Source organism: Melospiza melodia, chromosome W (genome assembly GCF_035770615.1).
Source record: "Melospiza melodia melodia isolate bMelMel2 chromosome W, bMelMel2.pri, whole genome shotgun sequence".
NCBI lineage: Eukaryota > Metazoa > Chordata > Aves > Passeriformes > Passerellidae > Melospiza > Melospiza melodia.
Window position 1 is genome coordinate 35895400 of NC_086225.1, and position 14600 is coordinate 35909999.

At 41.4% G+C, this 14600-nt stretch overlaps 1 protein-coding gene across 1 annotated transcript; it reads right to left on the reverse strand.

Moving 5' to 3' along the window:
• Positions 1 to 1413: 1413 nt before the first annotated feature.
• Positions 1414 to 7307, reverse strand: LOC134431539 (uncharacterized). Its single transcript, XM_063179534.1, has 2 exons — positions 7119 to 7307; positions 1414 to 3863 (listed from the first exon to the last, which is right to left on the reverse strand). Exon 2 carries the CDS (start codon positions 3706 to 3708, stop codon positions 1414 to 1416), a length of 2295 nt encoding a protein of 764 aa, XP_063035604.1. The 5' UTR covers positions 3709 to 3863; positions 7119 to 7307.
• Between the last annotated feature and the right edge of the window lie 7293 nt (positions 7308 to 14600).

Below are 14600 nucleotides of genomic sequence, written 5' to 3' on the forward strand. Positions count from 1 at the left end.
TTAAAAGAACACAAAAATGGGAACGAATTTATCAAAAGTTGAATGGGATGTTTTTCATCATTTAGAGACAATGTTACAAGAAAAAGGTCACTCTGAAATTTCAAAAACTGAGCTTAAAAACTTACTTATCTGGGTTAAAGCGAATACGCAAGATTTAAATCTGCAGTCTGCTTTTACTTTTCATTTTCGGGATCAGATAAACTGGAGAATCTATAATCTAGTCTCTCTCAAAAAAGATGAAAGCTCAAGAGAACTTATGCCGGTTTGTAGAGCGCTGTTGGAGTGCTGTTTTAAACAAACGGATAATAATAAGATCAACTTGGACTCAGAAAACAAAGCTTCTGGTTCTGTCTCATTAAATTCCAGTAAACCGGAGACTGTGTGAGTATCGGAGAATGTTACAAGTGTTGTTGCAAATGCTGAAAGTATTGCTTTGAACTCTGTTGAACAAAATCTTTCTTCTCTCTCTCTGGGAAAAAATGAGACTCTTTTGGACTTTTCTTCGCGTTGTTCTGTTAATGTAAAAATATGTGACTCTTGTAAGGGGGATGGAACAAAGTGTGTAAAAGAAGGAAATGAAAAAGTGACTGTACTTCCTAAAATTGTTTGTGCAGGGACACTGAAACCTGAATTGGATTCTGTTGGGCCTGGGGTGGAGGCTGAGGTGGCTGCTTCCACTCGGGAAATTGTGGTTCCGGGGAACTCTTTTTCAGTTAAGCAAAAACATGGTTGTTCTGGTTGATGCCGAATTTTGCCCCAAAAGGCGAGAATAACTGCTTAAGAGACTCAGTCTAAGTCAGATAAGCAGGAGGTATTTTATTACGACGCGTCAGAGAAATCACAAAATGGATTTCTGAATTATGTACAGCAAAAGCGGGTTTTTATACAATTCTAAACAAGGATTACATCATTTATTACACGCATATTCATAGGCAGGCGGGGTCTTCCGGGAATTCCTGGTTTTCCTTAGTTAAATTTTAAGCTCTTCCTAATTTGGACTTCTTCCTGTTATCTTTGGCATGTTTTTCCATGGCTTGGCTGAAGTTACTGTTGTACTTGGCTTGATCCTAGCGGCTTGGCAGGTCACTTTAACTTATTGGCTTCCACTTCTGTTTCTTCAAATACTCTAATTCCAAAGTTTCTTCTGTGTGTGTATTTTAGACTACCTTATCCAAATATTGAGAGTGTTTTTTACATTGCCTTATCTAAATATCTGATCAAAGGTCTTCCTGAAAGTGTGTTTTTAGGTTATTTATTAGCTGCTGCTATTCCCTTGATATATTTTTGAGTATCTTTTAATTCTTTTTTTTTCAGAAGCTATTAGCCATTATAATAAATGGCTTCATTTCCCCCCTTTTCTTATAACCTACGAATTCTTTCGTCAAATTCTAACCCTGTAGGGCGCTGATATGCTCATACCATAGCCCAGATCATTTGGGTTCTTTTCATTATGATTCTCAGTCGCCACCACGTACAAATATTTGTGAGAGTTAATAGTAACAGAACTATGATTATTATCAGCATTGGGTGCACCAAATAGTTAAAGACTTGTATAGCTGTTGGGGAGTATCCCACAAAGATATCCCACCAATGATGCTGGCCTACTTGTTCTACTTTAGTCAGGACATTCTTTATTTTTTCTGAATTATGTTCTACCTGCCATACCATTCGTTTTGTTGTTTGATTTACCTTTTGTATCAATTCCTTTACTTTAGGATGTGTGAGCATTGCTTTAAGAACTTCGATGTCCATCCCTATTTGTAATTTCGGTATCTCTTGATATAGGTCGAAATCTGCGTTAATTAGCTGTTGAGTAGTTATTGGGACAGTATAATGAAAATCACAACCTACTATCTTGGTGAAGTTGCATACACAGAAGTTAGTATTATTAGTCTTTTCTTGGCAATTATCTATGGTGACATTGTCACAAGCTGTCCTCACGCAAGCGCACCCATTCCCTATATAATAAACTTGTGATTGTGTTTTATTATGCGGAAGCATTTCAAAGGTACATACACTGTTCTCGGCATCTAAGCATAGATCTTCTGCTTCTACTACAGCGTTTTCACAAACATAGCCTAATTGTCCTCTAGGAATACATGCTTCTGTGCTAACCGATTGCCACCTATTTTTGGTATTATCATAACTAGCCCAGACATTATGGTCTATTGGCCTGACAATAACATCTTGATGTATTGTCCCTAGAGTGAGGATAGGAAAGATAGCTCTTTCCTCTGCTGCACTAATGGTAAGGACATAGGCTTCGATGTGTTCCTGTTGAGGCTCATAAGTGAAATTTACTAATTGCCACCAGGCTTGGTGGTCCTTCTCAAATTGTGTAGTATGATCATCCTTTAATATTGTTTCTCTTATTTCCTGAGGTAATATACCTGACGTTCCTTCTCTCAGTATTCCTGCCGCTACTGATTGTACCCATTGTTGTGTCTGAGGGCACTGGATAGCTAATGCAATTTCCTTGCTAAGTTCCCCTGTATAGTTAGCGAACTTCAAAAAATCCTCTTCAGTGTGGTTTGCTACCATGGTTAGCAATTTTGCTACTAGCGATTGTGTTTCTGCTAATGTAAGCATGGATGAACTGAGGGGCATTTTTAGTTTTCCTAAGTTCGACGTGACGGTACTTAATTTATTCACTAATACTTCTTGATCTATCGTGTTTAATATACCAAATCCAGTGCCAATCCACCCACTCAAATCTCTTTGTGCTCTTCTATGATGAGACCTTGTTGCTAGCCATGCATTCCATCCCTTAAGGCTTTGCTTTATAAACGGTTGGCAATCCTTCTGCAAATACGTAATATCGGTGTGGAAGTTCATCTGCACCTTTTTCAGGGAATAAGTGGGGTCTAACAATAATTTTTGTTCGTTAGATTTTCTTATCACCTGAGGCCCTATAAAGGTTAGGTTATGTACTACTTTACATACCACCGGTGGAGTGGTTTCTTGGGGCAAGTCTAGATCTGGATACAATGGAATCACGTCTTCCGGTAATGCTACCTTATATGCGACAGCACGCTTAGGGAAGCCAAAACCCATTTCCAGGGCTTTCAGCTCCCTTTCACATGTGAACGTCATCGACTGTTCCAATCTAAATGCCATCTCACACTGTGCTTTCCCTTCCTCAGGACCATTAGATGCTACAATCTTTCCCGCAGAAAAGAGAAGAGGGTGTAAGTCAAGGGTTATGTTTTCAGGATGTATTTCCCCAAGCGGATCTTCTCTAAAAACTACTGAATTTCGGGGTTGTGATCCGGGTGGATCTCCCCTGAAGTCACTCCACTGGCATGAAATTGGGCCCTTTTGCTGAATCCAGACAGTGGGTTTCCCCATTTTCACTGGACTAAAGGTGATTAAGTTGTGTTCAGAGGCTGCCATCAAGGGTTGAATTGTTAATACCAGCCGCCTTGTTTTTCCTTCTATTGGGTCAAGCTCTCGACACCCGACTTGAATTTGGTCTCCCTCGTACGCTACCATGGAGGGCTGATCCCATACTTTACTCGCATATGGCTGATTGTTACGTAAGGCATACACCTCAAAGTAGGGCCCCTTCGGTCCCGTTTCCAACTCCGGGTGGATACACTGGTGTGCATTAGACCATGGGTCTATTGAGACAGAGCCTTGGGGAAGAACTATACTTATCATTAGTCCAATGATCAGGGTTGTGAAGATCTGCGGTGAAGTCAGGATCATGATGTCTGCTCCTCTTGTTTATTCTCCGGAGCTTTCTTGACTCGTGAGTAATGGATCCACGTAGGTCGCTCCTTGATCCGAACCGCGGTGAAGGTAGTCAGCAGCACTTGGAAAGGTCCCTCCCACTTTTCTTGTAGGGGTTTTCCTAAAAGATTCTTAACATACACGCAATCACCGGGATTAAACGGATGCAACTTACAATCAGGTTGTTTAGGTTGGTGTCCTATCACCACAGTAGCATTCTTATCGAACTGTTTCCCCACCGTAATTATATAATCATAAATGTACTGATTACCGATTTGGTCTATAGCGTCCCCATTTACAACTTGCATAGCATAGGGTCTACCATACAGAATTTCAAATGGACTTAACTTTTCTTCTGATCTTGGTTTGACTCTCAGTCTGAGCAGAGCAATAGGCAAAGCCTGATACCACTGCAAATTAGTCTCCTGGCATATTTTGGCAATTTGCTGTTTGATGAGATGATTCATCTTTTCCACTTGCCCACTGGCCTGTGGACGATAAGGTGTGTGTAGTTGCCATTTGATTTGTAATGCTTTGCTTATTGCTCTCACCACTTTTGCACAGAAATGTGTACCTCTATCCGAAGAAATGCTTTTCGGTACCCCAAACCGTGGAATAATTTCATTCAACAGTACTTTAGTCACCTCTCTTTCCTTATTTGTCCTACAAGGGAATGCTTCAGGCCACCCAGAAAATGTATCAGTTAATACCAACAAATATCGAAACCCCCCTTTTCTTGGGAGTTCAGAAAAATCAATTTGCCATACTTCACCTGGAAATTTACCTCGATTTATGGCTCCTTGGTGTACCTTGGTTCCCGTATTCGGGTTATTTCTCAGACACCGCTCGCACTGGGATGTAACGTGTTTTACAGTAGTAAATAATTTTGGTCCTGCTATCCTAGCTCACAAATGTTGGTAAAGTGGATCTAGGCCCCAATGGGCCTTTTCATGCTCCGTTTTCACAATCTGCCACATTAGGTTCCCTGGTATTATCAATTGTCCTGTCTCTAATTGTCCCCATCCACTGTCTAACAGTTTACCTTTATTCCTTTGGATCCATCTGTGATCAGATTCCTGGTATTCTGGCTTGATATCAGTATCCAGCTGCTACTGCTACAGCCACTACTCGAGCTAGCCTCTTATCTTCCTTTTTCTTTTCCTCTATTTCTCTATTATTATATACTTTCCATGCCTCATTCAGCAACGTCTCCAGGTTTTTATTTGCTGGATGTTCAAGCTTTTGTAATTTCTTCCTGATGTCTGGGTTACTCTGTCCCATCATCAACCCTAGCAAGTGCTGTTTCCCTTCTTCCGTTGCTGGGTCCAGGGGTGTGTATTGTCTCATGGCTGCTCTAAGTCTATCCAAAAACTCTGACGGGGTCTCATCCTTTCCCTGCCTAATGTCATATAGCATTGACCAATTGATAGCCTTAGGGATCGCGTTACGCAAGCCCATCGCTATCAGCTTTCTATACTGCACCAGTCGTCGATAGTGCTCTTCGTTGCCCAGGTCCCATTCTGGTTTACTGCTGGGGAAATTATCTTCTAGTCTCCCTGATAATACTTGAGCATGTCGTTTTCCTGTTTCCAATACGAGTTCCCTTTCTGTATCTGTCAATTCTGACAGCATCACCTCTATATCTTCCCAATCAATATCTAAATTCTTTGCCATTAATTCAAACCTCTTCGCTACTCCCTCTGGATTCCTCCTGAAATTCCTTGCCTCATCCCTCCAATTGTTCAGATCACTCGTGGAGAACGGCACCTTTACCCTAGTCCTTTCTCCTACCATTGGCATAAGTTGTCGGAGAGGAGCTATTGTATGATTCCCTTCTTTTTGCTTTGCTTCCCTCTGTGCCACAGATCTGGTATAATACGAATGACTGGTCCCTTCCCCGGGATCTTCCTCCTTTGCCTCAATGTCTTCCCTATTCTTTCTCTTCTCCTTTCTCTTTCCCTTTCCCTGTTCTTCATCTTCACCTTCTATTCCTGTTAATTCTTTTCCTATTACTCCCCTAGCATGGTTTACACAGTCCAACCGCCTCTCACTCTGCATTTGTCGCCTTTCTTCCCGCATCTGCCGGCGCCTATCCTGTTCCGGGCTACTGTCCTCATCTTCTGTTCCCCTTCCATCTCTCTTATCCTCTATCTGAATTACTATATTCAGCTTCTGTGAGTTGTTCTCTGCCTCCCTTTCGCATATCTCATTGTCATTCTTCTCACTATACTTCAGCTTAGAGACGTCGCCTCCTAGTGAGTTACTTTTATCCCCAGTCCTCGGTGTGCTGGTTTCTATTCTACAGGTACCTGATTTTCTAAAACCCCCATTCCTGGGTGTGCTACTATCCCCATATGGACTTAGTTCGGGCAGGCTGCGTGTTTCCCCTCGACTCTCTGCTTCATGTGGACTGCCTTCTTCCCTCTCAACTTCTAGTCTGGGTGGGCTGTCAGCATCCCTGTAGCTCCCCGACCCCTGTGGACTATCTGGTCCCTGTGGACTGCTTTCCCTCTTGTCAATCCCCGATTTTAATGGACTATCCTCCTCCCAAGTGTTGTCTAATTTCTGAGGGCTGTGCCCAAACTTAGATTTCCACCATCGTTCCAGCTCCTTTAATGGGCTAGGGTCCCCTTGTTCCTCCTTTGGCCTGGGAAGAGGCCCTTCCCGTCCTGGGGCGAATGGATGGTATTCCCATAGGCTTATTTTGCTCTCCTTTCCACTATCCCTTCTTGTTAATTTAAGACATTGTTGCCCAATGCTACATGCATCACAGCAACGTTCTTTAGGCTTTGAACCTTTCTTATCTTTTTCCAGGGCTAGTACTAAGGGGTCCTGAGGTGCTACGTTTACCCCGCACTCTCTTTGCCACTCCGGTTTATTTCTTAGGGTAAAGAACATGTCAGCATACATTACTTCGTCCCATTTATTAAGTCGGCGGAGGAAAAGCATCAATTGCAAAATAGTGTTATAATTAGTTGTTCCCTCCGGCGGCCATTTCTCATTGTCATCTAACTTGTACAACGGCCACCACTGTGTACAATATTTAAGGAGTGCCTTTTTACTTATGTTTCCCCCCGGGATCCCTCCCAAGTCCTTCCAGTGCTTTAGGATACATCCTAAGGGGGTTTTCATATTTATGTCCTTACTCTGTTGGCCTCCCATTGCTATTCCCTGTGTCTAACCAGATCAGTCTCTGTTGTCTCACATGTACTGTTACTAATTTATTTTAACACTTCATACACACAATCTGCAATCGCTTCGTCCTTTTCCGACCTGGCTTCTCGCGAAGAACAGGAAATGCGGAGTGGGACTCCCTCTCGCTTCGCAGCGATGCTGCGTCTCATTCACTCTCACTCATACCCACACCTTTACGAAATAGTTCCTACCTTTTAGTCTATATCAGAACGGACTGTTTTACCAGGTTTGGTCACGAGAGGTCGCCTACTGACCGCGAGATACCGGTTTGCCACACTCATGCAATCACAACTGTAGACAGTATAACAGTTGCAGGGGGGTGACAAATTTCTTCCCAGACGTCTATCAACTTATTCTCTTCTAAAAGATTACAGAGAGAGCGACAAGATGTTTCCTGTAAGATTTTGCAACAGACACATACAAAAAGATCACCGGCTGACAGACCTCTCAGAGAGCAATCTTAGTTCTTAACCCTTAATCCACAGTATTATAACATTAAATACAATATTGAAAACAGTTTCCCACACAGTAAAAAACAGACCAAAGATACCAAGATAAACAAGCACTCCTTCAAACCAAATGCTGGGACTCTAACCCAGTAACTGGGACTCTAACCCAGTCGCAGGACTTTAACCTGCGTTTCTATTTCTGGGAGTCTAACCCAGTAGGGATTCTTTTACCGGGGCGTCCCCCAGCTTTCCCATCGGGCAGTCACATCTGACCCCCGTTCCCAACAAAGCGCTTTATCCCAAAACCAATAAACAATTAAAATACCTCTTAATTGGAGCAGGAGATGCAGGGTACTCTTTGTCCACCGAAAGCACTGGTCCGGGGGGGAGTCTCTTCTGACAAAAGTTAGTCAGGGGCGCCAGAGGGTCCCGACCCCGGACCCGGCTAGGGGAGGACCCCTCAAGGCCTGGATCTCCTGTCTGGTCCCATCTGGGGTGCCAGAAAATGATGCCGAATTTTGACCCAAAAGGCGAGAATAACTGCTTAAGAGACTCAGTCTAAGTCAGATAAGCAGGAGGTATTTTATTACGACGCGTCGGAGAAATCACAAAATGGATTTCTGAATTATGTACAGCAAAAGCGAGTTTTTATACAATTCTAAACAAGGATTACATCATTTATTACATGCATATTCATAGGCAGGCGGGGTCTTCCGGGAATTCCTGGTTTTCCTTAGTTAAATTTTAAGCTCTTCCTAATTTGGACTTCTTCCTGTTATCTTTGGCATGTTTTTCCATGGCTTGGCTGAAGTTACTGTTGTACTTGGCTTGATCCTAGCGGCTTGGCAGGTCACTTTAACTTATTGGCTTCCACAACTGTTTCTTCAAATACTCTAATTCCAAAGTTTCTTCTGTGTGTGTATTTTAAACTACCTTATCCAAATATTGAGAGTGTTTTTTACATTGCCTTATCTAAATATCTGATCAAAGGTCTTCCTGAAAGTGTGTTTTTAGGTTATTTATTAACTGCTGCAATTCCCTTGATATATTTTTGAGTATCTTTTAATTCTTTTATTTTCAGAAGCTATTAGCCATTATAATAAATGGCTTCATGGTGTTTGTCAATCTATAGATACAGAGAAAGAAAAATTGGCTTTAAGGGTGGAGTCCTTTGAAAGGAAGAGATGGAAGAAACTCGCGACTGTGTTGTTGCTGAAATTCAAAAAGCTGGACTTGAAATCTCTGCAACGAAAATTCAACAAGTTTCACCTTAGAAGTACCTGGGATGGAAGATGATGGAAGACGATGGAAGACGACAATAATACCACAGAAAATTCAGATCCGAACCAGAGTCAACAACCTACAAGAGTTACAACAACTTCTAGGAGAAATCAACTGGGTCAGACCGATGCTGGGAATCACCAATGATGAACTGAGTCCGCTCTTCCATTTGCTGAGAGGAAGTTGCGACATCACTTCGCCAAGAACTTTAACCCCTGAAGCTCGTGCTGCTCTTGACAAAGTCACAGAAGCTCTTCAAAAAAGAAAAACTCATCGCTGCGTTCCTGAAAATCCTTTCTTTCTTGCAATCTTAGGAGAGAAGATGCAGCTTTGTGGTCTCATTTTCCAGTGGGATGCCACAGAACAAGATCCTTTGTTAATAATGGAATGGGTTTTTCCTCCCTACAGGTTTTCAAAGACCATTTGCTCAGTTTTAGAAATGATTGCATACATTATAATTAAGGCTAGAACCAGATTGTTAACTTTGGCAGGTCAAGAATGTTCAGTTATCTATTTGCCATTGAAAAATGATTATTTCAATTGGGCAATGCAAAATTCTGATGATTTACAATATGCATTCTTAGGTTTTCCAGGTGTTTGTTCCATACACTATCCAGCTCACAAACTACTGCAAGCAAAATTGAGTTTCAGAGAAAAACCTAAATTAAGTGAAGAACCTTTACATGCTGTGACTCTCTTCACTGATGGCTCTGGTAAAAGCCAGAAGTCCGTTGTGACTTGGTTTAATCAAAAGACTGATGTTTGGGAATCTGATATTCAAACAGTAGAGGGATCCCCTCAAATTGTTGAGCTTGCTGCAGTAGTTTGAGCTTTTCAGCTGTTTCCTCAGCCTTTTAATTTGGTCACAGATTCTGCTTATGTTGCTAATGAAGTCAGGAGAATAGAAGGTTCCATTTTAAAGGATGTTAGTAATGAAACTGTACATCGTTGGCTTTCATGTCTTTTTATAACTTTGCAATATAGAACTAATCCATATTTTGTTTCTCACATTAGGGCGCATTCTTCACTTCCTGGATTTTTAGTGGAAGGAAATGCAAGAGCGGACAAGCTGACAATGGTCATTTCTAACACATTGCCAAATATTTTTGAACAAGCAAAATTGAGTCATGCCTTTTTCCACCAAAATGCACAAGCACTCATGCGAATGTTCCAAATCACTAAAAGTCAAGCTAAAGCTATCATTCATACTTGCCCTGACTGTCAATTGGTACAACCTCCTGTTTCTACAGGAGCAATCAACCCCCGAGGCTTACAAAGCCTACAGTTGTGGCAAACAGGTGTTACTAAATAGCCTTCTTTTGGTAAATTTAAAAATATTCATGTTTCCATAGACACGTTCTCTGGTGCAGTTTTTGCTTCCCTTCACACAGGTGAAACTGGCAGCCATGCCTGTCATCATTTCCTGCAAGCTTTTGCTTCATTGGGTATACCCCAAGAAGTAAAAACTGACAATGGTCCCGCATACATATCTCAAAAATTGGCCACATTTTTAAATGAATGGGGTGTTCGACACATTTTTGGTATTCCCCACTCTCCCACAAGCCAAGCAATCATTGAAAGAACACATCAAACCTTAAAACGCATATTAGATCAACAGAGAGGGGGAACGGAAATCACCCCACAGATGAGACTGAGTAAGGCTTTGTAGGGTTTTAATTTTCTAAATAGTTCAAGTACAGAACCAGATCCACCAATCTTTAGACACTTTTCAAATAGCACACAGGCAAAACTGAAAGAACATCCTCCTCTTCTAATTAGAAACCCTGACTCGGGACAGATGGAAGGCCCGTTTCAATTAATAACGTGGGGCAAAGGGTATGCTTCTATTTCCACAGGTGCTGGAAGAATTAAGTGGGTTCCTGCCAAAAACGTCAAACCGTATCGCACTTCAGAACCTGTTGTCGAGCCTAGAACTGAGGAAGCGAGTACGCAGACGTGGACCGAATCGAAGGATCCCGGGTCTCGCCTGACGCCTCTTGTGCCTGACGTTCTTTGTGCATCGGTAGAACCCATGAACTCTGATTTTGTGCCAATGTTATTTATGAGTATACGAATTGAATGCTGAATGTTTGTTTTACAAAGCTAGTTTTTGGCTGAAAATTTAGGTTATTGTTTTTGTTTAGAAAGAATTCTGCCAAAACTTAGTTCTTGAAAGAGATGGGGCAGAATCAAATGGTATACTTGTTTTGCTTGATTTTAATTGTTTTTTGTCGTGCAGATTTGCCTGTGGATCAACCGAAAACGAATGTTTGGGTGACCTTAGCCAAGGCTGCCGGATCGGATACTATATGTCTGTCTAATTCGGAACCAGAAAAGCCTTTCTCAACCTGTTTGGTTGGTGTGCCAGTGAAAGAGTTTCCTTTGGTCAGAAAAGAATCCAATGGTAAACCAGGTGGAATTGACAATGGAAACAGTCCTTCCTTCAATTGGAACATTTGGTCCAACAAACTTCTCAGGGCAGCAAATGTTTCAAACAGTTGGGATGTGTTTCTGGAGACGGACCAATATCCACGGCAATTGCCAAAAGGGTATTGGATCATTTGCGGAGACAGAGGTTGGCAAGGCATTCCAGCCCACCTTGAAGGTGGCCCTTGTAGCATTGGTATGCTTACCATAATTGCCCCCACTGCCAAAGCAGTGATGAAAAAGAAACAAAGGAAAACAAGAGCTGTTCCTCATTATGATGAGAACTGTCAGAGTGATTTTATGCCTTGGAATGCCGCCAGAAGGCTTTCAGCAGGTATATTTCTACCCCAATTGGCTTCAACTGTGGCATTGAGACAATTAGATCGAGTTGGATGTTGGCTGAGCAAACAAGCTAATGCCACATCCTCCGCAATCAGTGATATGTTGACCGATGTTGATAGTGTTAGACATGCTACTCTTCAAAACAGAGCAGCCATTGATTTTCTCTTACTGGCACAAGGACATGGTTGTGAGGAATTTGAAGGATTGTGTTGTATGAATTTGTCTGATCATTCTGAATCCATTCACAAAAGCATTCAAAAATTAAAGGATCTGACAGCCCAAATTAAAGAAGATGGAGGTTCCTGGTTGGATGATTTGTTTCAAAATCGGAGTTTTGCACCTTGGCTAAGGCAACTTTGCAAGATAGGTCTTTACATATTAGGTGTTCTAATACTGATATTGATAGTGGCACCTTGTATACTCTGTTGTGTTCGGCGAATGATGAACAAAACAGTCCGAAAAGTTTTTGTCATTCAAGCAGGAGAATTAGGAAGTAGAAGCACAGAGAGTGTACAAAATCTCACGAAAGCAGTAGATGAGGGTATTGACATGAACGAAGGTTTTGAATTAAGGCCTTGGAATTGACCAGAGTTTTTTGAACGATGCCTTGTGACTGTTGCCAAACGTGATTCATATCTCTCTTTCAGGGATTGGGTCTTCACAGCATTAAGTTGCTGTGCCGTAATATAGCAATGCTTCAGTTTAGTGAAAATAGGTCTTCAGCAGATAATAAGCAGAAATTTTGCAATAGAGCTATGAAACGCAAATAGCAAGCGACAAGAAAATGAAAGCTTCTGGGTCAAACAGAGAGGGGGAAATGTTGGAATCCATAAGGTTAGAGGATTTTTAAGAAATGGTTACAAAGAAGTATGTAGGCCTTAGACTGGAGTTTTGTTAGCATTGCAGAAAAGTTTCCCATGCAAGCAGAAAAAGTTTTCCATGCAAGCAGAAAAGTTTCCCAAGCAGTAGACGTGACAAATAACAATAGGCTTCTGTAGAATTGGCTTTAGGATGGCAACAAGGTTATTTAATGTATATCTTTAGAAGGTTAGCATGAATAGAACTCTGTTCTTTGTCTCTTATCAACTAGTCTTTGTTTTAGCTACGATTACCTATGTTTTATAAGATTGGATAGAATGCTTGTCAAGATGTGTTTTCTGTGTCTGATTGGCTGAATTCTAGTCTGAGATGATTTTATGTATTGCTGTATGAGCCCTGTTGAAGGAGACATTTTTTGGTGTGGATCAGTGAGCTGTCATGTCTCCATTTTGTATTTTGAGACTGATGTGCTGGAAATAAAAGCAAAAATCTCTTCACTGGTCTGGTTACCATGTTATCCATATTTGGATATTTTGCCGCGGCCTAGTGGGTTCCTTTTTTAAGGCGTGGGTTCCTGACACTATTGGACTTATACCTGTCCCATCCCCCGCATATTGGTGCCTCGTGTGAGGACGTAGAATAGAAGAAAAACAAAGAAAAATCGTGGAAGTACCAGCTGCGGAGACCCAAGTGTTAACAAGGAGCACACTGTATCATCTCTCCCGCCGAAGCCAAGAAAATTGTAAGTAACTTATCTCGGGAGAGCGCTTGGGTGACGTTGGGAGGCAAAATAGCGAAAAAGAAAATTATTAAAAGAACACAAAAATGGGAACGAATTTATCGAAATTTGAATGGGATGTTTTCCATCAATTAGAGACAATGTTACAAGAAAAAGGTCACTCTGAAATTTCAAAAACTGAGCTTAAAAACTTACTTATCTGGGTTAAAGCGAATACGCAAGATTTAAATCTGCAGTCTGCTTTTACTTTTCATTTCTGGGATCAGCTAAACTGGAGAATCTATAATCTAGTCTCTCTCAAAAAAGATGAAAGCTTAAGAGAACTTATGCCGGTTTGTAGAGCGCTGTTGGAGCGCTGTTTTAAACAAACGGATAATAATAAGATCAACTTGGACTCAGAAAACAAAGCTTCTGGTTCTGTCTCATTAAATTCCAGTAAACCGGAGACTGTGTGAGTATCGGAGAATGTTACAAGTGTTGTTGCAAATGCTGAAAGTATTGCTTTGAACTCTGTTGAACAAAATCTTTCTTCTCTCTCTCTGGGAAAAAATGAGACTCTTTTGGACTTTTCTTCGCATTGTTCTGTTAATGTAAAAATATGTGACTCTTGTAAGGGGGATGGAACAAAGTGTGTAAAAGAAGGAAATGAAAAAGTGACTGTACTTCCTAAAATTGTTTGTGCAGGGACACTGAAACCTGAATTGGATTCTGTTGGGCCTGGGGTGGAGGCTGAGGTGGCTGCTTCCACTCGGGAAATTGTGGTTCCGGGGAACTCTTTTTCACTTAAGCAAAAACATGGTTGTTCTGGTGTTTGTCAATCTATAGATACAGAGAAAGAAAAATTGGCTTTAAGGGTGGAGTCCTTTGAAAGGAAGAGATGGAAGAAACTCGCGACTGTGTTGTTGCTGAAATTCAAAAAGCTGGACTTGAAATCTCTGCAACGAAAATTCAACAAGTTTCACCTTAGAAGTACCTGGGATGGAAGACGATGGAAGACGACAATAATACCACAGAAAATTCAGATCCGAACCAGAGTCAACAACCTACAAGAGTTACAACAACTTCTAGGAGAAATCAACTGGGTCAGACCGATGCTGGGAATCACCAATGATGAACTGAGTCCGCTCTTCCATTTGCTGAGAGGAAGTTGCGACATCACTTCGCCAAGAACTTTAACCCCTGAAGCTCGTGCTGCTCTCGACAAAGTCACAGAAGCTCTTCAAAAAAGACAAGCTCATCGCTGCGTTCCTGAAAATCCTTTCTTTCTTGCAATCTTAGGAGAGAAGATGCAGCTTTGTGGTCTCATTTTCCAGTGGGATGCCACAGAACAAGATCCTTTGTTAATAATGGAATGGGTTTTTCCTCCCTACAGCTTTTCAAAGACCATTTGCTCAGTTTTAGAAATGATTGCATACATTATAATTAAGGCTAGAACCAGATTGTTAACTTTGGCAGGTCAAGAATGTTCAGTTATCTATTTGCCATTGAAAAATGATTATTTCAATTGGGCAATGCAAAATTCTGATGATTTACAATATGCATTCTTAGGTTTTCCAGGTGTTTGTTCCATACACTATCCAGCTCACAAACTACTGCAAGCAAAATTGAGTTTCAGA